A 27,190-nucleotide genomic window follows, 5' to 3' on the forward strand; every position below is an offset into this window, starting at 1 on the left:
CAAACAGTATGCTATAAAGTAAAATAAATTTTTAAAGTAAAACAAATTTAATGTGAACATTTAAAATAAAACAGAATTTTTTTTTTAAATTGAAAAGTAATCCCAGGCGCTTATAGCTGCTCACCCCTGTGACCTCAGCAGCATAAAGTTTCTCTACTCCCTGCCCTCAAAGGACCTTTAGCAGAAATATGTGAGAAGCATTATCATAATGTATATCTAGATATGCGTGCGTTCCTGGAATTGCTTACCACATATAAGATCTAGTACATCCCATATATGTTAAAAGAACTTAATTACAAGAATGATCTAGACAGTTGGGACACTTGGGGGTTGTACTAGTAGCTATAAAATAGTGGTGATCAATTGATAAACGGTTCCTGTAAGAGTTGGGTGTTAAGCTGTGATCCAAAGAGGGATATCGTATCAAACAACAGAGGAGAGACTCTCCACAGTAGGAGAGAATTGGCTCCAGTACCACACGTACCACGTGACACCCATAGTAACAACAGAGGGGGAGGTAGATTCTGTGACAGGCAATGAGAGCAGATGGGATGTTCCTTGCCTTGAAGGCAATGACCAGATGTTTGAGAATTATGACTCAGAGAACAATTGCTAATGATCCAGAAGGTGGTCACGATGGGGTGATGATTAGCAGATGACAGAGCTGAAGCAGTAAGCATAGGAACAAATTGGCGCTGGTATCCATTTTAATTATTAATTTTGAGTTACCAGAGGCTGAAAATCCAGCCAGAAGGAGATGTTGACAGACCAGTGTGACAAAAATACCAAAATGGAGAAAGGATTGATGGTAGTCAGGTGCCTAGAATGGAAGATCTTTCTAGGTGATTTAATAGGAGATAAAGGCTATACTGACAGAGAGGGGCAGTGTGTTCTTCTCTTAGTATATTAGTTCTTTATCTGTACTTGTGCATCAAGGTCATTTATACTTTATTTGTTCAACAGTTACTTACTGAGTATCTACTATATACCAGGGTACTGCAGTAAACAAAATAGACAAAATTTACTGCCATCATGGAGCTCATTTCCCAGCACACATAGAAGGTATGATGCTAAGGGCTATGCAGAAAAATACAGCTGAGAAGAGGTATGGTAATGGGTGAGTGAGTGTCCTCACCTTAGTCATACTTTGTGGGAAACACAACATAGGTACCGTCTTATTTTTTCTGAAACCTTTGTGTTGAGCGCACAGAGTTCCTCTTATCCTTCCTTTCTTTCTGCCTTGGTCATCTCCTCCAATACCCTGGCTTTCATTGTTTATGTCACTTATCCTTGAATTAGTATATTTACACCTTGACGTCTCTGTTTAAAATTTCTAGCTTTGGACCTAACAGCCCAACACTGGTTGTTCTATAGGCATCACAAATTCAGCACATCCCCAGTCAAATGTATCTTCCCTCTAAAGTCTCTTCCTTCTTTGGTTTTTCCTTACTGTACTGATATTACCATAAATTCAGTCATTCAGGTCAAGAATTGTAGGGTCATTCTTGATTCCTCCTAAATCTGTCCCTCTAATTGGACATCAAGCCCTCTTAAATTTTCATCCAAAAACTTCTCTTCAATCTCTCCCTCTTCTTCTTTTTTTTTCAATTATTCTGTCAATGTTAGCTGAATGCCTACTGTTTTCCAGATACTATGCCAGGTGCTGCTAATACAAAAATAAACCAGACAATAAAGTGGTAGAGGCTAAGATAGAAATAGATAAATTTTCATAGCAAAGTGTTATGGGCACAGGGAGGATCCACTAACTGTTTGTGTCTGTGCAAGTCAGTGGTAGTTGAGCTAGGTCTTGAAGAAGGAATACCTATAAGGCAGGAAAGAGAGGAGGTGGAGGCATAGAATTTTCCAAGGACACGGTTTGTTTGGAGAATGGCGAGAAAGTCAGAGTCGCTCTAAGAAATGTGCACAGAGTACATTGTCAGAGTATGAGTCCAAGGATGACTTCAAGTTCCCTGGTTGACAAGGACTTCATTAAGAGAGGTAAAGAAGAGCTAAAGAAACAAATTTTTGATGACATGCCCATAAGCGAGCCAAGGGGATTTACCCAGCAGACAGCTGGAAATAGAAACTGAAGTCGAGAAGAAAGGTCAGTGCTGGGGCCACATCACCAGCACAGTCATGGCTGAAACCGTGGGAATGGCTGACAAAGCTTAGAGAGCAAGAACCAATGAAGATGAAAGACAACCAGTTCCCTGCTTTTACATCCCCCACCGCCCTAGTCCCCCAGTCTCCCCACTCTTAGCCTCTATTCCCAGTCTTCCTCTAAATCCCACCACAGGAAGTTACCTGAAGCACAACTCTAAACAGGCTAGTCTCCACTCAAAGGCCTTCTGGATAAAGTGCAGTTTCCATAGCTTTTCATTTAAAGCTCTTCACAGTTTAAAAAAAAATAAAACTCTTCATGGTTTGTGCCAAATGTACCATTACATCTTCATTTCCAAATGTTCCCTTCGGAGGAATTGACGCTCCCCCAAACAGGTGATCTACTTTCATCTGTAGCTTTGCCCTGCCACTTCCTTTACCTAGAAGGCCAAAGAACATGGCTTTTGAGCTAGAAATTTTTTTGTTTATATACCGACCGACTTCTCCACTAACGAGAGGTGTTAACTTGAGCAATTTATTGAATTCCTCTGAATCTCTTTCCTCACATGCTGAAAGGTCAGATTGGATTATTGTAATTATAAGAGCATAATTAAACATCTTTCTGTTGTCAGCACAAATAGGTGCTCAATAAAAATTAGCTAGCTTTTATTACCATTTATCTCTTTTCCACTTGCCATAATCCTATTTCAAGGCTAGACACTTAAAGCTTTACACATCTTTTAAACCTTTTAAAATGTACCTTGTCACAATTCATTTTGTCCTCCTCTGTGCTTCCTTGGCAGTTTATACCACTTCAGGATATAGTGCAAGCTATCTGTTTTCTCTACCATATTACAGATTAATTGATAGTAGACACATTATTTTTATAGCCCTATGTACCTTGCAACAGAAAGGTAATTGTTTGAACTGAATTCTGGGGAAATCTACTTTAACAGTCTCTCTCTCTCTCTCTTTTTAAGTGTTCTATTGAGATATAATTTATATACCCTACAACTCACCCATTTAAAGTCTACAATTCAGTGGTTCTTAGTATATATTCAGAGTTGTGCATCCATCATCACAATCAATTTTAGAACATTTTCATTGCCCCCAAAAGAAACCTCATACCTGTTAACCATCACCCACCAACCCTCCACCCCCAACCTTTCCTCCTCCTCAGCCCTAGGCAACCGTTGATCTACTTTCTGTCTCTACAGATTTGCCTCCCCTGGACATTTTACATAAATGGGACCGTATAATATGTGGCCTTCTGGGGCCTGCTTCTTTTACTTAGTATGATGTTTTCGAGATTCATGGTGTAGCACACATCAGTGCTTCATCCTTTGTATGGCTGAAAATTCCATTGTATGATATGATATATTTTGTTTATCTTTTCATTCATTGATGAACATTTGGACTGTTTCTACTTTTTGGCTCTTAGGAATAATGCTATTGTGCACATTCATGCCCTAGCTTTTGTGTGGACATGTGTTTTCTGTTCTTTGGGTTAGGTACCTACAAGTGGACTTGCTGGGTCATATGGTCACTCTATGTTTAACCTTTTGAGGAGCTGCCAAACTGTTTTCTAAAGTAGCTGTACTCTTTCACATTCCCACCAGCAGAGTATGAGGGCTCCAGTCCATCCACATCACCACCAAGATTTGTTATTAATCTGTTTTTGATTATAGTCACCCATGTGGAATAACATTTTATTAGTGAAATATTCTTAATTCATTCCATAAATACCGTATTCAGGGCTGACTATAAACCGGACACCCAGGTTAGCTATAGGACCGTTGGTGAAGAAAAGAGACAAATATATCTGCTCCTGAACACACAATAAATAATAAACATAATAAGTTCTTATCTAAGTTCCTAGATAAAATGGCATTCCTTTCTTCTGTACTAATTAGCAGGCAGGCTTTTTCTCGCACAATCATTTTTACCTCTTTATCTTAGACTTGTGGTCCAGTTTAACACCTTTGTTGTGGCTATGTTCATTTTGTTAGGAGGTGATAAGCACTCTAGGAAAAAGAGGATAAAAGAGAAAGAGTGATTGAGGCTGTTGGCAAAAGGGAAGGGGCAGGTTGTAGGACTAAATAGGGTGATCAAGTTAAGCCACATGGACAAGGTGAGATTTGAGCAAAAGCTTAAAGGTGAGCAAGTTAGAGAGACACCAGAGAGAAGAGCGCTGTGGACAGAAGAAGCAACCAGTCCAAAGGCCCTGAAGCAGGAGTCTGCATGCGAGCAACAAGGAGCCCAGTATGGCTGGATGAGAGCTCGCAAGGGGGAGGAGAGTAAGAGACAAGGTCAGCGAGGCTATAGGGCTAAATCACTTACACTTTAGCAAATAGATACCACATGGGACCTACTTATACTCAACAACTGGTCATTATTTATCTGAACCTCAAACTTAACTTGGTCTCACCTGAGCATCCTATATTTTATCTGGCAACCCTACTCATAAGCCATTGTAAGGCCTTTGATCTTTATGTTGAGTTGGTGGAGAACCACCACAGGGTTTGGAACAGAGGAGAGACACCATCCTACCTTGGGTTTTGAAGTATCTCAGTGGCTGCTGTGTCGAGTATAGGCCACAGAGAGTTGAAGTGGAAACAGGGGGGCCTGGGAGGCAATTGCAGTAGTCCAGGTGAGAGATGATGAAGGCTCAGATAAGCACGGCGGCTGTGGAGGCTGTGAGAAGGGACCAGATTCCACGTATATGTTGAAGGTAGAGCCAAGAGAATTTCAACATGAATTGGATATGGGTGAGAGAAAGGATTTGAGGATGACTCCTCGGTTTTTGGCTTGAACAACTGGAAGACTAGAGTTGCCATGGAATGAAGAGGAGGACTGTGGGTGGAGCAGTTTGGGGGAAGAGTATGGATTTTATTTGGGCCATGCCGAGCTGATGATGGGTCAAATAAGATGAGGCATCACCATCAGCCAGCTAATTTTATGGTATTTTCCATTAAAATATCCAATAATATAATTTAAAAGGTCACCCTTCCACTAGGGACAGATTTTTTTCTTTTTACTTATTGTACTTCATATCTTATTATTTAAAGAGTCTTCTTCATGCCTGAATGGCTTTTTTAAATTATGCTTAGAAAAGAATAGCCAGGATTGGAATTCAATTTCCTAGTTTCTTCTCCAGTATCTGAACTGCAAAACCAGACTGAATCCCAACATCCCATTTTACTTGGCAATTGAATTCATTTTTCCATAGATGTTTTTCTTCATCTCCATTCATTTTCTTTCATCCACCCTTCAACCCTTGAGAGAAAAGAATCTTACTATGCAGAACCTCTCCTCAGTGTCCTTCCAGCAGCTGAAAATCTGCTCTGGATATTGAAAAGACCATCTCCTCCTTAAAATTCCAGGCACAGTAGTCTAAAGGGCTGGAGCCCTACTGCACTCGGAGCAAAGATCACTATGGACGCTGGCTTGCCCTGTGCTGATTACAAATGGTTTTCAAGATGACTCTCTCAGCTGCCTCTCCTCTTTTTACCCAAGTTCCTGGATAAAATAACTTTTATTTTTTATGTCCTGATTAACAAGCGTGACTTTTATTGCACAATCATTTTTACTTTTTCTTAGATTTGTGGTCCAGTTTAATTGGACAGTTTTGACATGGCTATATTTAAAATTATCTGCAAATTTTACAACGATAACAGGACCACACATCTCCAAGGATCCACTGGATAGGGGATGGAGGGGGGAGAATGTTAGTTTGGAAGAAATCTACAAGCTATGGCCTTTTTTCTGGAGGTCTTGTGTACTGTGCTGTTTTTAATCATAACATTCTAAATTGGCACACTCACGGAAAGCCTTTATTCACGTAATTGTGATGTTTTGTTTTTATGCTAAGAAGTAAGTGCTGATTAAATGACAAATTACATACATTGTGTCTTCTGTGTTTTGCAGGACTTGAGAGGGACAAGTTTGATAATAAAACGGTTTCATTTGAGGAGCACATCAAGTCAGAACACAATATGTGGCATTATCTGTACTTCCTAGTCCTGGTGAAGGTTAAAGACCCAACTGAATACACTGGACCTGAAAGTTATGTGGCTCAAATGATCGTGGTGAGTGATGAGAGCATTTGAACCTTTGACGAGGTTGCAGTTGTATGCTTTCCCCTTCTCTACCCTACCTTCTCCCAGTCATTGTGTTAACTTCTAAATAGGACTGTCAATCAATGAAGAATCCTCATACTGGCTAAATCGTTGGACTTCTTGGTTATAGAAACCAAATCTAAGTCTCAAGTGCACAGATGATATTTACTGAAGAATTCTCTGTGCAGTGAATAGCACCATCTCAGCCACATCTGTCATCTTCTGCCCTCGTGTCATTGCTGATATCTCAGTTCCCCATATCTGGAACTTTCCCATTGGCAAATATGAACAGAAGAGTCATACTTTAAGAAATTCTTGGATTTCAGAGATCAGGAGTTTAAGAAATTGAACCGTGTTTGGGAAAAGTATAATGTTTGATCTCAATGAGAGAACACTGGTTTCCAAGCTATATATAGTTTGGGGTGTTGGTAATGATTGGCACTGATTCTGCCATACCTACTTGCTTATAACTAACTCCTCATTAAGATCAGTAGCAAAGGCTATGGTTGTCCATGACTTGGACTTTCTTCTGTTTTACAGAAGATTAAAACTAAGTGGCTTAAAGAGAAGTCAAAGTTACAGCGTTAGTGTATCATGATACACATTTAGTGAGTATTACTGCATCCGATATAAATTCTTGTATTCTTATAATAAACATAGCTGTATGTTGGAATTTTTTTCTCAAAAATCTTCTTATAAAACTATTTGAGAGTGAGGCTTTAGAAGAGTCATGATCCTCCTCGCTGCCTGGTCCCAAGGGTAACATTTAGTAAGCACCAATGCTGAAGCTTCAGGAGAGCCAGGTGACAGTGGCTGTGTGTCCCTCTTTCTGGAAGCTGGTCATGCACGTGGGAAGACATAAACTACAGTAGATGGAGCAACCAAAGAATATGTTTGGCGGGTAACATATTAATAAGTGCAAGTTAACATTGCAGTAATTTATCTTACCTGACAATATTTATATGTCACAGGAGGGCTTCATGTAAACTGAATTTTTATTGCTGAGCATTTTTCATGTTTTTTTCTTTTTGACTTGCATGCTACTATAAGTTGTTCTATGTGATTAGAGGTTTGTATCTTACTATGAAGTTGTCATTCCTTATGTGACAGTGGGCAGAACCTAACATTGTTTCTTTTTTCTCCATGTTTCCTTTTCCGCCCTCTCTCCCTTCTGCATTAGGAAAAAAGGTAATCGGTTTGAATATAGGCACTCATAGTCGTTATTTATACATTCTTGATCTCAAGATGTTCGGGGACTATCTATGTGAAATATTTTGCATCTGCTTGCTGGGGAAGAAACATGTAGAGCATTATGTTTAAAATGCAACTTCACATTGCTATATTTTATCAAAGTTTGAGTCAATTTAATGAATACATATTTACTGGGCATCTATTGCATCCCTTGGACTAAAAGATTTGGGGGAATACACTGAAGAGTCTGACACATTCCTTCTCTGCCAAGGAATTTAGAGCTTAATAAAAGGGAGAGGAGAATAACAAGCCAAAAGTAAAATAGGCTAAGTTCCCCAAGAGTGGAACAAATGAAAATCTGCGAAGGCTTAAACATGTAGAGTGACACCCAACAAAGAGGTGGTGGAAGGGAATTGTGTGTGTGTGTGTGTGTGTGTGTGTGTGTGTGTTGGGGGGCAGTATATCAGACAGGGTGGGATTTGTGTAGATTGGGGGTGTCTGTTGCATTAAGAGTGAGTTCCTGTAAGAGGGAGAAGCCTGAACAAAGGCATAGAGATGGAACACTCAGACATTCGGGCGGACATTGGCCCAGTTTCACTGGCACATAGTCCACTTGTAAAGGAACTCTGAGAGAGAGGATAGAGAAAATAGATTGGACTTTTGAGTGGTAAGTGTCAGTTTGGGATAGCATTTCATCAGGAATGGGGAGCCACTGAAGGATTTCACTACGGGAATGATGTGGCCTAGAACAGTAGTCAGGCCATGGTGCATAGGCTGGTTGGGAGAGGGGAAAGATGAAATCAGAGGTGGTATTTGGCAGTTGATGAGATTCGGGGTAGGGAGGATCAGGAGAGGCGGTAGACTACAAGATGAGCCCAAGACACCTGACGCTGTGAGCCTGGTCATTGGGAGAAAGGTGGTGCATCGGTTTCAGAAGGACTTCTGCAAGAGGAGAGGCTGCTCATAGAAGAACACTTGTTGATTTCAAAATGAGACTAGAAGCTGAGTCATAAATTAGGAGGGACAGGGTAGTGACAACAGCATGAACCTTCGAGCCAGAAAGATCTGGCCTCAGACCTTAGCTCTGTCACTTACTTGCTGTGTGGTCTAGAATATCTTGGGCAATCTTTGAACCTATCAGGGCCTCTGCCTCCTCATCCAAAAGGAAGAAAATTGGTGTGAGATCAGTGAGATAATACGTTAAACGTGGCTAGCAGTGAAGGTACTCGGTAGCTGACAGTTTTTACTGTGACTGTCCACATGAAGTGACAGTTGAAGTCATCATATTATGGAGAGATGGGAGAAGGGAGAATGTGTAAAGAGAGAAAGGAAGAGAAAGCCCAAGACAGAACCTGGGGGATCCCCCATTCAGGAAAAAGAACAAAGACAAGTAAAATAAGTAGAAAGGAAGACAATAAAAGGGGCAGAAAGAGAACTAGGATGTGGAGTGTGTCAAAAGCCAAGAGATGAGCCTCACAATGCCAAGAGTTTCAACAGCATTAATTGCTGCAGAGAGACCATGAAGAAGAGACTGGCCAAACAGAGCCTTTGGGTTTTGTAATAAGGAAATCACCAGGTGGCCTTTACCATAAGACCCATCTTTCACCTTAACATGAAAACTAGCATTTTGCCAAGCCCTTGTACTTGAATTTTTAAGGATCCCTGTACTTACCCATGTTTCTGCCGATCCCATTCCATCACCTCTCTCCAGAACCGTGACAGGAGGGAGGAGCACTCACCAGCTTATTCCAATACGAACTATCTCATTCTCATCCAAGCAGGGCATGGCCAAGAAAACAAGCACTGTTTCTGAATTTCAATGGCCAGGAGAAGGAAGAGGGAAATTATTAAGCTCAGGACATGGAAACAAAAAGTCATTTACACAGAAGAGTGCTCACTTACTGGAATAGCCTTTTTGGAACATTTCAAAAAATCTGTATCTAATGAACCCAATTTAGAAAATCTGTTACTCCAAGCTCTGTGGAGATTATGGCTTTGTAATCCTGATCCTCAGAGAGAAGGAGAAAGAGAGATTGAGATTTTGAGCACACAGCAAGTTGAAGCAAGTCTACGACTCAATTCAAAGACTATATATTTCCTCTCTCCAACCCAGAGGCAACTACTCATAACAGTTTGGAAGGAAACCTCACAGACATTTTCCTACCACTTTTATTTTTGCTCCTTAAAAATAGTTCATTTACCAGGTTGATTTAAGTGCTTGTTTATCAGTAGAACTTCTACTACACTGTTTAAGTATATCTGATTTGTACTTTGAGACCCTTAGGAAGTGCCTCCTTCCTTTTTTTTTTTTTTTAAAGATTATTTATTTATTTATTTATTTGACAGAGAGATAGAAAGCACAAGTAGGCAGAGAGGCAGGCAGAGGGAGAGGAAGAAGCAGGCTCCCTGATGAGCAGGGAGCCCGATGCGGGGCTCGATCCCAGAACCCTGGGATCATGACCTGAGCCGAAGGCAGCTGCTTAACCAACTGAGCCACTCAGGTGCCCCGGAAGTGCCTCCTTCTTTATGGTGACATGAGGAAAATGAGAATATAACAAGTTTGGGGGATGTTTCTCTCCTCAGTATATTTTTTTTTCACCTCCAATGCTTCAACTTTATTACTAGGTCAATACGGAGTATTTATATCAATATGCATTAAATCATACATTGTAAATAAGTTGATTTCTAGAGGTTAGAATCTAAGGAAATATACTTGTGCCTCTACATCCATCCAGTAATAGGATCAAGACTCCGAAATATGAAGAGAAATTGAAATCTTCCTTCCCTTGCCTTCAGACGCCAAACTAAGCTGTTTGATTATCAGCCGCTGTCTGAGTATCTGAACGAACACAGAGTTTCTCCTGGGATATTGTTAGGGGAGATGTGAGTTGATCAAGGTATTTGGGGAATATATTTTCCCCTGGCAAGCAAATCCTCATTTTTGGTAAGGGAATTGATATTTTGAGCTTGTATTTATTGGGAACAGAAAGTGAGAAGGAAAAAGGGAGGCCCATGCTTTGGAAAGTAAAAATCATGCAAGGGAATCCAATAAACTGGAGGAAAGGGTATAAGAGGACAAATCCTCCAGCCTGTACTAGTAATGGCCTTTGAGCATCACTAAGCCCTTTTGCTTCTCCCATTACCCAAAGGATGATGAGTGAGAAGGAACAAACAAAATTGAGATCATTAGAAAAAATGCCCAAGGCTTTTAGACGTTTCTCTAACATTTTGAGGACATTTTCAGATTTTCAGTGTTCGTTTGCTGAGATAGGGTTGGGGCCTTTGGGGATATTTATAACTTAATTTGGCAAACAGCAGGATCAAAACCAGAGGTGCCTATAAGAGAGCTATTGTGCCCATTCAGAGACCTGCCACCTTCCCCGTGGGCTCCGCCATCCTGGGCTGCCACTGAGACCCTGGCAGGCCACCCCCCCCAGCACCATAGGTTTTCGGGGGTCATTTGCTCATTTTTAGTACAGGGTACTTTTAAGCTCTTCTATTTACTTGACTCCTGTCTAGTGTCCCAGTATTATGGCGATGTCCGCTAGGACAATTTAACTCAGGCTTTGGTTAACATAATAATTGTCTTGACACAAAAAAAGAGTTGTGAGTTTCTTGAAGGCCACAACCAGGAACAGCGAAGCCCTTTGTTCTTTGTAATAGCAGGGCAGGTAATATCTGTAATAAGCCTTAAAAGCAATTTGATAAACAGTGAGTGCTCCCTGTCTCCTAGCAGCTCTTTATGGGTTTGATACAGAAGGATAAGTAAGAAATAGTCTCTTTCCCCCAGGAAGCTCAACACATTTATTGAATGAATAATAAAATAACGAGTAAATTAACAAATGAATGGTTTTTTTCTTAGCCCTCTGGTCGTTGGACATAACTTACAGAAAGATATACGAAAATAGCTGCAGGAGTTCAGAACATGAATTTCTCATTAGTCAAATGTCATCTTTTCCCCTCTTTTAAAATTGGAAGATAAAGATGCAGCAGGAAGGGTTAGGCCACCTGAACCAAGTATAATGAATGCAGTATTAGAAATCGTGTGGCTGATTTGAGAGCCAAGGCAATTTAATCCCCTCTTGCCGTGTTTCTCAAACCCAGTCCCCCTACATTCCTGCCCACATCTCAGGAGAGGGCCTGAGGCTGCTGTCCTGGCAGAGGGGTGCGCATGTGCAGTGGAGGCTTGTACAGCGGAACTCACCCTAAAGAATAAATTCTTCCTTGCAATAATCTATTGAGACTTCAGAAAGAGAGGGATGGTCCTTTCAATGAGATAGAAATCTAGTCACCCATTACTCTAGCTCCAGAACAGAGGAAAAGAACTAACAATTTTCCAGATGTTTTCCATGTCTAGAACTCAGAATCAATCTTGTTTATAGTTAACCCAGGTTTTGAGCAGTAACTGTTGGAGGGGGAGATGTTTGGGCTCACGAAAGACATCAAGTCTTCCAGGATTTGTATGCGCCCCTCCTCCGTTAGCACCATTTGCCGACTTAATTTCTGCATTATTGTTATGTGTCATAACTATGAAATTATATGTTCTGATTCTATTGTTTCTAATTTATGCCAATTATGTAATTGGATCTAATTAAGCCAATTATGTAACTGCTCAATCTTTAAAACCTACGACTTTAGAACTTCATAAGACACTGTTAAAAATGTTTACATTTCGAGACAAACCACGGGGGTCTTTGCAGCTCAGGATGCACAATTAAGAAGTAAACGTATACGTTGAAGGAGACACCACCTTTGCTTTCCATATTTTAAGTCCAGACAGGTGTCTTCAATTTAAGAGGGATCCTTTTCACTTCTCAACTCTGGATTTCATTGTCATTGTGGGGTCTATCCTCTACATTATTCTAATTCCTTATTTCGTATTCATATATAATATCTATGAGTTACCACATTTAACCTCGTTCTCATCTTCTTTTTAGTTTGTAAAAATAGAGATAAAAATGGTAAGTACTACTTCTTACTTACTTAAGGGTGGCTGTACACAGAGTCTTCATCTCAGACTCTGTCCTCAGTGCTGGAAGTGAGGATAAAGGACTGGGGCCAAATCGTGTTTAAATGAGCTTCGTGGAGGGGAATGCAATGGGGAATAGAGTCGAGAGCAGGCAGGTCTCATTGACTACTTCCTGAACTCTTCAACACTGAATCTGCTGGCAGCCAGGGGATAGTTCTCCAAGTTCAAAAAGCCAAAAACTGGCTTTTGTTTAGTGTTTCTAATCAGTGCTGAGGAGAAGCTCAGTGTAAAGGAGTAAGCCTAGGTAATAGATTCTGAAGTTTGACTTCTTAGGATTTCCATTTACACGATGGGTGACTTTCCCCTCTTCACTTCGCCTTACCCATCAATGAAGCAAGTACAACCAGCCAGTCAGCACTCAGAATAGAACTGGCTGAGTGTGGCTGGATCTGGGAGGCCTCCTGCTGTCCGGGGCCCTGTCCCTGTCCCTGTGGTTGCTGGATTGGGGGCGGGGTGGGGGGAAGCAAGGATTCCAGGGTCCCAGGGAAAACACCTGGGCAGAGAAGGCTGCAGGGTGCTAGGGGGAGAGGGAGTCTTTGGAGGGCTGGGACAGTGGCTAATTTGGCAACTAAGAAATATTGCCATGGTCTTAGCAACCAGCACAGTCGTATCTCCGTGCACCAGCTAAATGTTGGCCCTGGATAGAAGGCTTCCCTTGCAGAGTTGCTATGAGGACGAAATAAACTCATGTGCACTAACAGCACCACTGCTAATGTAACTGACATTTGATGAGTGCTGACTCTGTGCCAGGTGCTGTGCTAAGTGTCTGACACGTGTGATCTCTTTTACGGCCCTGGGACAACCCTGGGAGGCACTCTGCTAGAACTGTCGCCATTCTGCCCCTGAGGAAGCAGGCTTAGAGAACACTGATGACTCGCCCAAAGTTGCACAGCCAGCGGAAAGGTACGCTGTGTCTGTAATGTGCCCGGCACATGCAAATGGCCACTGAATGCTCTGTTATTATCTGATGCCGTGGGGTGTCCAAAGCTAGAAGCCGTGCTTCCTTTGAGAGCAGGCCAGGCCGGCTACACCCAGCACCCCCAGCAGCAGGCCTCGTGCTCTGCAGACCGGGGGAGGGGAACTATACACATTCAGTCCAGGGCAGGGAGTGGACCTGGCCGGGAGACAGGAAGTCAGCTGACAGCCCTACAGTTGCAGGAAGGCCTGAGAGGAATTCAAATAGGAAAAATATACTCGTTCAGAGCTGGTTGGCAACTGCAAGCTTCCTACGGTGATTCGAAGTATTGCAATTACAATTATTACAACTGCAGGCCAGAAAGACAGAGGCTGCAGAATATTTCAATTTAATTTGGCAAGGATTTGCCAGGGAGCACTGCGCACAAGGCACCAATCAAAACAAGAATAAAACTTGGTCACTGGCCTCACAGAACCACAATTTGACAGAAAAGACAGCTACCGTCACTGGAAACTATAGCACAAATACCTCTGGTGAGAGGTAAAGTAGACATATCAACACACAGCATCTGGAGAAATCTCAAATGACAGTTATGCCCCTGCCTGAAACCTTTCAGTGGTGCTTGGAATAAGACTCTTTCCCGTGGCCCCTCAGACCACCTGGGCCCAGCCTACTTCACCAGTCTCACCTCATTCCACCTTCCTTAGCCATCTACAGTTCAACCATGTTGGCCCTTTTCTGGGAAATTCACACATCTTCCCTGGCCAGGGCCTTGGCATGGAGGTGCCCGCTCTTTGCAGTTGCTGTTCCTAACTCTTTCCATGCCGGCACCTTCCTGGACACCCCCATTCCAGTTACTTCTCTCCTGTCACCCTTTCGAGCACCTATATTAATCTGAACCTAGTATTGTTTTTATACTTACTGATGTGTTAATTCCTCTCCACTATGACTTCAGCATTTACACACCTGGTTTGATCACTGCTGTATTCCCAGCACCTAAATTCACACCCAGCACACAGTAGGTACTCAGTATAGATTTGTTGGGCAGAATGAATAAGACATGGAACCACTGGAGCTCAGATGACAGGACAGGTCTTTGTGGCTGAAGGGACTGGGGACAGTAGCACAGAGAAGATTATGAGGAGAATTGGACCTTGAAAAGGATTTCGACAGAAGAAATGGAGGGGAATATATTCCAGACAAGGTGTGTATCTTAAAGGGAAAGTGTGCATAGCCAAGAAGAAAGGAAACCAAATTTATGATCTGTGCCAGCAGCTTTGCATGTTATTTAATTATACCCACTTTATGGCAACTGAGGCTTAGAGAAGTTCATTACTTATCCAAAGGTGCTCGGCAAATCAGTGCTTGAACCAGGACCCAGCTACAAATTTTTCTGGGGCCAATGGCTATGATTTTTACTTTTAGCTGTGCTTCATCTACTGAAGAATCAGGCAAAACTTGACTAAGATCAATTATTATGTAAGTCAAGTGTTGGAGAAAAGGTAGGGAAAAAACCCAAAACCAAAAGACATCTTTGGAAGGATGAAAGGATGTCTCCGATATTTTAAGGAATTAGAATTCTTAGTCTCTCAGCTGCAGTAGTTGAGGTACGATGTAAAATGCCTTAAAAATGCAGGCCAATAAATTATCTCCCATTGGTGAAAGGTTTCTTCATCAAACAAACACTGGCTGAGTGCTTACTGCGCTCCAATCGCTGGGCTGCCTAGGGTTCAAGGTCGAGCTTCCTTCAGGAAGCTTTGGTGAAATCCAGGAGACAGAGAACTCCAACAAAGGAGAGGTGATGGCTCGGTGCAGTGGTGGAGCCTGCCATGGAATGGACAGCCTGGGAAGGGAGGCTTCCTAAGGTCATGCCAGATGCTTGAGTAAGTCAGGGAAATGAGGACGGAGCAGGTGGAGGGAGCTGTTGGGCCTGTCCAGAGAAAAAGTGGGGCTAAGCAGGGGAACAGGAGGTAAAGCAGCCACCAGGAGCCAGATCACAAGGGCCTCTTGCTTGGGAGTCTTTACTTTATCCTGAAAGCAAAAGGAAGCCCTTCAGAGCTCTTAAACCAAAAAGAGATATGGTGAGATGTGTATTTTAGAAAGCATGTTCCGTGGCAGAGTAAGAAATGGATACAACGGGACCATCCGGGAGCAAGAAAAAGAACGGGTAGAATGAGTTCATTACCCAGTAATCGTGATGACAGCTGATATGAAATGCCACTGGGGATTGAGAGGAAATGGTAGATGTGAAAAGATATAGGTAGAGGATTTACTGAAGGCGAGGGGAAGGTGGTGGCTCAACCTAAATCATTGGGGTTCCACAGGAGTAAGTTGAAGAAATGTGATAATCTCAGTGTGCCTCATAGTATCCAAGTGCCTAGGTCCAGCTTGGGTTTCCAAGTGCATATGACCAATAAGAAACTGAATACATGGGAATTCTGGTGAGAAGTCTAAAGTGGACAGTCCACTAGAAAAGATAAACTATCACAAAGATAAGATTTCAGTCTTTTTTTGTTCACTAGGATGCCTCGGGAGCATAGAACAGTGCCTGGTATATAGTAGATACTCAATAAAGATTTATTAAATGAGTATACGTATTTATTAATTCACTAGAGAACACATGATACATGACGTTACAGATTAGGACAAGGCTAATCAAGGGATGCTACATATAGTGAGTAAATCAGAAAAAGCATGCCCTTAGGCTAAAAGATAAAGAGGTATAACCATTAATTAACACTAATAATAACCAATGATGATGATGATAATAATATCAATAGTCTTCCACACAGATTTTACTTAACAAACAATAGAAGCAGAAAGGAGAAAACAATTTTCATAGGACTCTAAAAGAGGATTTTAACTTCTCATCAGCAGGTGAACATAGAAATGCTTTGGTCAGTTTTGGGATATCTTGTGACCCAACATTGATTAATAAGTTTTAGTATGGAATTATGTTGCAAACCCAAATGTTGACAGCAAAATGATTTGGATTTCGTTCAACATCTAGAAGCCTCTTTGAAATGGTGACCCATCCTAAGTCATTTATTTTGAGCTTATAAAGGGATGTTCATGTCTCCAATTCTCATAACCTTAATAAAAGGATTTCTTCCCACTGTGCTGAAGAAAATTCTTGTTTCCCAGTCCTACTCATTACTGTAAGTCTTGTTCAATTCTCAGTTGGCTTTCTGGAATAATCATGTCCACATTGTTAGGACTGATACATTTTATTCAGAAATACTGGCTTTCTTCCAGAGAGTAACAGATACCATCAAAATGTAAGTTGTGGGAATGAGAACTATATACTGTAAAGCCACACAACTTCTGTCTAGTGGATTTTAATAGACTACATCACCCATGCCATATCATGAGTCATTAGCGGAGATGGTGATTAAGCTGCTCTTGTGTTAGGTAAGGTTATCAGGCAAGCTAATTGCCATTGGATTTTGGACTAGTTTTAGCTAAGGGAATTCCTGAAAAATAAGTGCTGAACTTTACAAAAGTGATTCAGCACTTGTATGTCAAAGAGTAGTCATTTAATGTCATGTTAGTGGAGTCCGTTGCCTTTTGGGGGATTTAGAGATCAAGGGGTTTTGATGAAAGAATGGCAGCTGAGGTAGGTTACCCCAGCTCTCTGAGTCTGTTTCCTCATCTGTAAGTGGAGGTAATACTCTTTGGTAAGATTCTTGTATGGTTTAAACAAAATTCCATTTATCCTAGTGCCTAACACGATGTCTGGTTCAGGGTTATTGCTCAATAAGTGTTTGGTCCTTCCACTTCTACCTAAAATATTTAGCTACTTAATATGGCTAAATTTAAATACTACTTTGCAGATTCAGAGCATTCTTAATGACTGAGCCACCCAGGTGCCCTGATTCAGAGCATTCTTAAGCCTTTTAATGATCAAACACATTACTGATTCTGCATAGTGGTCCTCTTAGAGTTTAGGCCATGGCCAACTTGCATTCGTTCGGTGAACACTTACTACCTACCAGGTCCCAGGCACTGTGCTAGCCCCTGGAAAGGGGGACAGAGGACATCAGGATAGGCATGGCCTGTCACAGAGCTTCCTGTTCAGAGCAGAAATCAGGTCCTAAAAAGTCACCACCATTTTTACATGGTCAAGTGAGTGTCACCACTGGGACAGACTGGGCAGAGGAACCGTGCTCTCTCGTGGCCAGACTCAACCTCAAGCCTATTTGCCACCTGTTTCTTTGTTAACCCGAAAGTCAAGAGCTCACTTACCTATTTCAGTTGCTTAAACCACTAATGAATCCATTTGAGTTTTACAAGTGACGTTAGGAGAGATCTGCCCGCAGAGAGTATGGTGAAATAATACCAGGAGTGTCCCCAAGAGCACACGGGGACATTGTGAAGGGGAGTATTAGGAGCTGCCGTTGAGTCAGAACAAAGATTGTATAAGAACAGGTTTTACCTTGCTTACTTACATGCTCAGCCCCGGGAGGGGGCGGGGGGGCGGAATGGGAAGGGCACACTTGGCCTTTTTCTTGGCTCTGTGATGGGAACAACAAAGGAAGTCACTTTCATTTTCCAAAGAGTGCCTCCTAAGCTCCTTCAGGTGAAGACCTTGCTGCACATATCAGTCATGCAATCACCTTTTCCGTCTCTTTCAGCATTTGAAAAAGTCCCAGTGAAAAGCACACACGTTTTGCTTTAGAAGAAATCTTCCGGCTCTCTAAATTTCCTTCTGCATTGATTGGTGTACCGCTGTCATGATGAACTCTTAAGAAAGATTTCAAGGTGTTTATGTTACTCTGAGCTTATGGATTAGCATTTCAAATGCAGCCGACATAAAAACACCAGTTCACCAGAATCTGAAGTTCAAAAATAGCCGAACTCGAGGGTGGTTTATTACAAAGAGATAATTGCCCAGGGTTTTCTTCTAGCTCTCTGGGCGCCAGGTTGTGCTGTCAAGGCCCTTGGCCCTGGTTCTGTCTGAGGTTTGACTTCCGTGCACATCAAGTCCTCCTCATTCATGTGAGAATCGGAGGGGTTTCCAAAGTCTCTTCTGGCCCAGTTCTAAAAGTCTGACCACTTTAATATCTACAATATTTTTGTATCAAGTTTTGAGTATGTTACTCTTTGTTTTATGTTACAAATGAGAAGCAGTTGTGGCAGGAGTTTTGGCATGGTCAGAATTTAACTATTTCCATTATCTTCACTGGGAGGACATATATGGATTGACCCCTCCCCCCCGACCCTGGCTGGAGTCTGGCTGTTAAATGCCCATGATCTCCTATTCACATGATTACACCTCTGTGCTGCCGGCCATCTCTGTAGGACAACACTGATTAGGGACCAGATCGTGAACGTTCCTTTACGACCTGAAGCCTAACGTCCTGAGAAAAAATTCAACTGTGCTTCTGACAGGGGTCAGGAAATTTCCGCTGTCTCAGGCTGCACCTGTCTCAGGCTGCAACAGAGAATTTCTGTTTCCTGAGCTGAGGGCCTAGTACTATTCGGGAGCCCTAAACCCAGTTTGAAAATATCATTAGAAGACAAAGACTTGGTGCTGACAGATAAATAATAAGATAACTAATTTTACTGGAGATTATAAAATTGATTCTTACTTGAGAGCAACACGTTTTCCTTACTTTGTTTTCTAGAGTATAACTCACTTGTGCCCAAGTAACCAAGAGTAATGTAAGAGTCTGGGGTGTTGAAAGGGAGTTGGGGGAGGGGTGTTGTGTGTGTAAGAGAGACACAGAGTGGCCTAGTGCTTTAGACATGGACTGGGGACTCCCAGAGCCTTGGGCAGGTAACTTAACCTTCCTATGTCTCAGTGTCTTCATCTGTAAAATGGGTAAACATCTCTACCTGTAGGGTTTTTATGAAGATTAAACAAGTTAATATTTATACAGTATCTGATACATGGTAAATGTTACATTCAATTTTAAAATCTATATGTTAGGATCAGAATAGCATTTCAGAGCTCAAAAAATTATTATTTATTCAACAACTTTAATTTAGTGCCTACCATGTCTGTAGCAATGGGTTAGATATGGCAGGGGGGACAAATGAGAGACAAATTCCCTGCTTCAAGAATCTAGGGCCTAATTGGAAGAGCATGATATGTTGTCCTGAAGGTTGGATGATAATACCAGGCAGCGACATTTGATGAGCTACAGATGAGGAGCTATCATGCAGGTTGAGGAGAAGAAGCTGTGCATGAAAAAAAGGAGCAGATCTGAGTAATTGATATCAAAGCACAGATGGACCCACCCACCTGGATTAGGTTGGGGCTAACTGGTAGCAGTAATTACTTGCTCAAGGTAAGAAGTTTCTGCTTGATCCCACAAACAAAGGAGAGACATCGATGACTTTTAAGTAGAGGAATTATATTTTTTTTTTTTTATAAAGCATCAAAGAGTTCATAGTAGGATGTAGTAAACGGACAAGAGGTTGGAGGAAAGAATGATCAACACGCTAATGGAAAATGTGATGGAAGGAACCTATAATAGAAAGCAAGGGATGGGTGTGGTGGAAAGACTTGACCCAGAACAAGGATGGGCTGTTGTCTTCATTCCACCACCCATGAACCAGGTGGGACCACCCCCCTCCCAGGGCCCAGCCTTCCTGGCTTTCTTTCTAAGGTTTCCAGTTCTGCCAACCTTGTCTTCTGCTCTTCCCTTCACCTGGAATGCTTATCTCCAGAAATTAAAATCTTCCTTTCCTGGCCAACCCAACTAAAGAAGACCCAAGACCTCTCTAAGAGTACCTTGTCATATCTTACCCAAGGCCTGCACCCCTATCTGAAATGATTTCCCTGTCAATTCACTCAACTACTTTTAAAAATGGTCTTTATTTCCCTGGACACTGGACCCTTGATGGTCCTTGTCACTGTTTCCTCAGTACCTAGAACAGCTTCTGGATTAAAAGGCTCTCAACAAACATTTGTTGAATAGAGTCATGAAATAACTGATCTCTGAGGTCCATCCACACTAATTTTTAACTCCCTAATTCCAGGTGCAAGATAAAGTAAGAAAAATGTTTGCTGATGGTGCATTTAGGAGAAGGGAAAAGAAGACTAAGGCTTTGAGGTTGGGTGACTGGGGGATCAATAGTTACTCCCTCCCCCAAAACATTCGGGGAAACAGTGATTTTGGTTGCCAGTCCATTCCGTGGATTGGGAGCCTTGGCAATGATTCCGTTGGTTCTTAGAAATAACAAAACTGGATTTAGGAGGGGAGACTAACCAAAACTGAAGATGGAGTTTTGAAATCTTACATAAGAGGCATGTTCGCTGACTGATAATAACAAATGTATTTGAAAGTATCAACAGAGCTATTGATATTTGAATGAAAATTCCACATGTGGGAAAACACACTAAAGGAAAATGTCAAGAAACTTTAGCATGGTAAATCAGTGTTCACATGTAATATTTACTTGGATTTGCTCATTGTTTAGGACAGCGGGATGGTGGGACCACCCCTTCCCATTACAGCTTGGCTATGGATAAATCACTCTCCCCAGGTCCATTCTGTCTTGTACAGTGACAGTGACCCGGGACATTCTTCTGACCCCCACTGGTGTAGTGTATGTAATACCATTCTGGCGTGAGCAGGACTGCCCTCACTACGCGCTCATTGGACAGTTGTGTAACCCCATGAAAAGGATGGTTTACAGTACCACTCTGATGCTAACTACCCAAAGTTAGCTCAGACCCCACAAGTTAGAGGGTGTGGTCCCCAACAAGACTGCCCTGACTTCAGATGCCAATTGCACTTTGGGTGTCCCCAGGCCCCTCTCTGCTTCCGAAAAACAGGCTTCACATTCAGGGTTTTCCATGGCTCCCTTCAGGTTGGATAATTCACTAGAATGACATACAAAACTCAGAGAAGCACTCTACTTCCAAATTTTATTATAAAGGGTACGGATCAGGAATAGCCAAATGAAGAGACCTATGGGGTGAGATGTGGGTGGGTTTCAAACAGTGCTTCTTGCCCTTTTTCTGGAACAGGGCACATCACCATCCCAATGTGTTCACCAACCAGGAAGCTCCATTGAGTTTTGATGCCCAGAGTATTCATTGGGGGTTTCATTACCTAGGTATGACTGACTTAATCATTTACCATAATACTGAACTCAGACTCCTGCCCCCTTCCTCTCCCAGGAGGCTGGGCTAACTCAAAGCCCCAACCCTCTAATTCCACAGGTGCTCTTACCAGTGACCAGCCCCCACCCAGAGTGGTCTCATCTCCTAACATAAACTCAGGTGTGATGGGGGGAAGGGGGGTCATGAATAATGGAGATGCTGCTATCATTAGGGAAATTCCAAGGGTTTTAGAACCTCCCTCTCTAGAATCAGGGACAAATACCAGTCACATGCTTTATTAGATAGCGGTTGTATTCCCCGTTTTGTGCACATGCATTGGTTGCTTTTCTTTCTTTTTTTTTTTTTTTTTAAGCACTTAATTGGAAAGGAGTTTTAAACCTTCGCTGGAAGTTAGGACTCCTCATTCTTCTCTCTCTTATATGCAACATACACTTCAGCAAAATATCTCATCTACCTCCACTATCCAATCAAATAGATGTAAATCTACCGCTTTCTGAGACTTCTAGCACTCTAGTCCAAATAACCTTCAACTCTCACCTAAACTGTTACAGATGCCCTTCAACTGGTCTTTCTGCCTCTATACTTGCCCCTCTACTGATTATTCCTCAGAGAACAAAGTGATCATTTTAAAAATGTAAATCAGAATATGTCACTCCCCTGCCCAGAGCCCTCTACTGGCTTCCTAGTATGTAGAATAAAATTCAGACTTCTTGTCCAGGCCTCTACACCTTGACCCCTGCCATTCTCTGCCCCTCCCTCATTCGTTGGCTCCAGCCGTACTGTTTCTATAATAAGCCAGGCTTGTTTCTACCTGAAGACCTTTGCATTTGTTCTTCCCTCAGCCTGCAACATTCTACTTATCTTTCGTATTCTGCATTTCTCTGCTTAAATGTTATTACCTCAGAGAGACTTTCTCTGGTCACCTTTTCAAAAGGGGTCCCTTCTCCCAACTATATCATTCTTTTTTTTAAATATTTACTTATTTATTTGAGAAGGAGGGGGAGGGGCAGAGGGAGAGAGAGTCTTATGCAGACTCTCTACTGAGTGCAGAGCCTGACAGGGGCCTGATCCCATGACCCCGAGATCACAACCCGGGCCAACACCAAGAGTCAGACATTTAACCCACTGTGCCACCCAGGCCCCATTACCACCACTATATCATTCTTAATTCTCTTAGCCTGCTTTCTTACTTCCCCAAAACACTTACTGCAATCTGACATTATGCTGTATATTCTTTATTGTGTGTCTCCCTCATTTGAATATAATCTGCATTAGAGCAACAACTTTGTTTTGTTCATTGCTGTATCATCAGGACTTAGAGCTGTTGGTGGCACTTACTAGATGCTTAGTAAATATTTGCATCCGTTTGATTGAATGGATGGCTGAATGAACAAACAAATGAGTAAGAAGTAAGTAATGATATCTCTTTAGTGACTTAGCTTAGCTTCCTAATAATGCAGATGATAACTAGAAAGCAATAAGAAAAACACAGGTATTTGACTGACTGAGTTTACATCCCAGAGTGGCTACTTCCTAGCTGTGTGACTTTGGACAATTTGCTTAACCTCTCTGCCTCCATGTCTTCATTTGTTAAAAAAGAAAAGATAGCATTATCTACCTTAACTCTTAAAACTGTTTGAAGACCTCCAGTAATGAAGAACTTCCTCCCATTCTCTGTAACTCTTCAGTCTACACACATTCAGGTGGAACCTCTGATCAGAGGGTCCAACAGATCTAAAATCGACCTCTTGTACGTAGAAGATTGAGTTAGAAATTAAGAGACACCAGAGAGCTTACCCAGGTTATTTAACCTCCTCCTGCTGTCTTTTATGAAAAACAAAGGGGTTGAATTCAGTCTATCAAATCTATCAAAAGACCCTTCAAACTTGACATTCTGTGGTTTTATAATCAAAACCACAAGTCTGGATGGACTTAGAAGCCAAAGGTTTCTAGGAGGATCATATACCAACCTTAAAAGATTCTGCTCTTTCAGGTGGCCACCAAGTAGTCCTACAGTGTCAACTAAATTTAATTCACAGGACATAACTTGTCACTGAAAAGCATGGGTTGGTTGGTTGCGATTAGGTGGCCAGCTCTGGTCTACACAGGGAAATGGCAAAGAAAATGGAGTTAAAGCTGGAGTCGGATTTAGATCAACAACCCACGTCAGCCATCTCTTTTCTGTCTTACTCTTTGTCTAATCAAGTACTACCTAAGAAGTAATAGAAATTAGTTTATATCATTAGTGAAAGAGAGGGCACTAAGACAAATTAGGTAGAAACGTGGGTGAACACAAGTGAATGCAATTTCTCCATCTGGCAACATGCAGATTTTTTGATCTGTTCAAATCAGAGTAACATAGTGAGTCTCCCCAGAATGAATAATTTGTTCTGACTGCTCGATTTCTCATTCTTAGTTTTTCTAAGTATGTGTCTTAGTTTATTTCTATTGCCAGATTTCTTTTCTTCATATAAAGTCATTGTTTCATTAATCTTCCATATCTGCCTTATGAGTTTTTGTCAGATTTTTATATTCGATTGCAAATCTGCTTTGTGGAATCTTATCATTTCCTATCTTCATCTTTTCATTGCTCTCTTGTTCTCAGTAGTTTGGTGGATATGAATGTGATAGAAGCTAAGATTACATCACCTTTAATAAAGGAGAAAATATAGAGTATGTAGAAATCAGGTGAGTTTACAGAGAAAGAAATCGATCAGGTTGGTAAATTGCATCTATGGGACAAAGTGCAAAATGCGTGTTTCATGCAGTATTTATTGAACAAGTTTGTGGAGAAGATGGTTAGAATGTATATGGAAAAGTAGGGAACCATTTTGTTCAATTTAAATGACATTGACGAATTTTTACATTATGAAATCCTTCAATGTTTCCAACAATCCTTGATGTAGTATTTTACACAATTGTCTCAAAGGGCTTTCAGAGATAAAAGTATATATCTAACATTGTAAATTGGTTTCCAATCTATATATAATAGAAGCCTCTACAGTCACTCCACAAAATTCAATAGATCAAGAATGGCATTATAGCTTGGAAATTTGGGGGAAGTTGAGGTTTTGAAAAACCCTCAAAGACCATGGTAAACTGTCCTTGCTTTTAATCAATTCCAGTTCAAATGGCATATGGGTGATTTTCTGTAAGACCAAGTAGTCATGTTATACTTTTTTTGTTCACTAGGAAAAGGAAGTCATAATATTGGTTTTATAGAGTCAGAAAATGTATTCTTCCAAAATTAGCAAAAGTGACAAAATGACTTTTATTTCCTTATGGTTATTGGAACTCCCAATATAGATATCCTTTCTAGAAGTGACTGCTCGATAGATTGGGTGTTTTGTTTTTTTTTTTTTAAGATTTGCTTATTTATTAGAGACAGAGAGGGGGAGGGGCAAAGGGAGAGGGAGAGAGAATCCCAAGCAGACTCCATGCTGAGCATGGAGCCCAACTCGGGGCTCGATCTCATGACCCTGAGATCATGACCTGAACCTAAACCAAGAGTCAGACGCTCAACCGACAGCATCATCGAGGTGCCCCAATAGATTGTTTTTATTGCTATTTATCAAAAGCAAACATTCCAGCAAAGAACACCCTCCCACATCAAGTGGGTGCATCCCTCCTATAATGACTATAAATAAGGGTATACCACAGGAGGAGGGATGTTCTTATAAAAACTGGCATTATCTTTCATCTTTTTATCCTAAAAGAAATCCTAAAACAACAGTGGAGAAGAACATGGTAGATTGTATTTGAGTTATTTCAACAACAGAAGAATGTGTTTGTTTTGAAGATAGAGCAAAGATGAGACTGTAGTTGGGTGACTCCCGCTAAAGACATCTCTGCTAATGAAAACCATAAACATAACCCAAAGCTACTTTCTGTAAAATATATCCCTAGTAAACATCAAAATATCAAACTAAAATTAGCAAAAGGAATTGTCAACAAAGGCTTTATTAAAAAACAGTTGCAACAGGGTGTGAAATTGTAGTTAAAGCTCACATAGCCCTTCATTACTTATTTGCAATTTTAGTTGGATTTTCTTATTTCCCTTGCCTGTTGCTGTAATTAGCCATTAAGCTAGGAGAAACTACATTTTCTACATCACACAGGAAATGCCTTTAAAGTTTGCAAAGAGAACAAAGAAAGCAAGCTAAACGGTTTCATGAAGAGACCAACTAATGTAGAACAGAAGAATATTCATTGCATAATCACTGAAAACTTGTCAGCAAGCAGAAGAGGATATTTAACTGGTAATTAATTTAAAATAGATTTCTCTTGTGTCCTTCTAAAGACATCCTATGTGTTATTTTTATTTTCTAGTTTAAAATAATGGATAGTTTTCATGGTAAGTTGGACAGTGTGCAAGAATAATACCATATTAACCTAAAAAAATGCTCAGGTCAGAAATGATTTCTGTACAAGCACCAGCTGTGGGAGCGTTGGGGCAAGGGTCTCCCCCTTGCACACTCACTGGCTCTTGTGCCCAAACACCTCGGCTGCTCTCATCATAGAACACTGTCTTAAGTGGACACAGTTATTTTTAAGAAAGCATCCTATTTAAACCCTTTCAACGATAGTTTTTTTTTTAATTAAAACATTGAATTTTTTAAAAATAGTATGCAAATATTTTCCACAGTTTATTTCCTATAGAGAACATTTTCTTTTCTGCTCCTTACCTTCTAGGATAATGCACAGATGGACAAATTTATTTTAAGATTTAAAACTGTACATTCATATATATAATGGTAAACAAGCACGAGCAATTTAAAGTTTCAAGGGTGTCATGTGTACTTAATGAAAATTCTGATCTATGACTTTGAACTCCTGTGTCTTGAGTCTGGCAATACAATATGTCAAGGAAAAAAAATAACAGTTTCCCCCCAAAAAGATTCATGTAATTAAGGTTGCGGGAGTCATTTATGGACTCCTGACATGTTTGGGGAATATACAACGCCCTGCTCTGATATTAAGAATATTGGTAGGTACTCAGGCTACAGGAACTACTAAGCTTTCGATTTAATTTTCATTCTGTCTAGCTGCATTGTTCGTTTTCCTTTCTTCAAGTCCTCTGTGTTCAGGCATGAAAACTGTCTGACTTGCTTAGAGTTTCCAGTTGAACCTTGCTAGTAAAACCTGAAATAAAACTATGACTTGCTTTTGTACTCTGGCTGAGCCAGCAGGATACCAATGAGCTTCATTTCACAATTCATGTTCATCACTGTCATTCCCAAATTATGCCAGATAACTGCGGTCAGAATAGCGTTCTGCTAGAAATGCCTTATCCTAGGTCAGATGGGAATGCAGTGATATGGGGCTGCCACCTGGGGAGGCTGACTCACCGCGGGTCACCAGGTGGTTTTCCAGAGACAGCATTCCTGACAGGCCTTAGGTGATAAAATTCTAGATCCTGTGCTAAACTTTGCAATCTCAGATAACCTGATGCCATCAGAGGACACAGAATGAATTGAGCCGGGAACATACTAATCAGAGTCAAGAGGCAGAAATGTGGAAAAATCAGAATGCCTATGGATTGATTTAACAAGATAAATTATAATTTCCAAGCAGAACAGACGTGCATGATGGCTGGTCAGTGTTTTTTGTTTTTTGTTTTTTTTTTTCCTGAGAAGCCAGATTATAATCAGAAGGTTGCTTAATGAGCAGAGGTTTGGAGCAAAGGGAGTTAGCTGGTTGCATGATTTGAATGTTTAATGGGTCAGATAAAGATAAACTGATGCAACCTCACTATTGCA

At 41.2% G+C, this 27,190-nt stretch overlaps 1 protein-coding gene across 1 annotated transcript in view; it reads left to right on the top strand.

Moving 5' to 3' along the window:
* The window catches only part of ITPR2 (inositol 1,4,5-trisphosphate receptor type 2), a 482,328-nt gene that overhangs the window by 426,729 nt on the left and 28,409 nt on the right, over positions 1-27,190 (top strand). The window contains exon 55 of the mRNA XM_044915443.1: positions 6,028-6,188. Within this exon, the coding sequence (XP_044771378.1) occupies positions 6,028-6,188 (161 nt within the window). The remainder of the gene's footprint in view (positions 1-6,027; positions 6,189-27,190) is intronic.

Source organism: Neomonachus schauinslandi, chromosome 5 (genome assembly GCF_002201575.2).
Source record: "Neomonachus schauinslandi chromosome 5, ASM220157v2, whole genome shotgun sequence".
In the NCBI taxonomy this organism is placed as follows: Eukaryota; Metazoa; Chordata; class Mammalia; order Carnivora; family Phocidae; genus Neomonachus; species Neomonachus schauinslandi.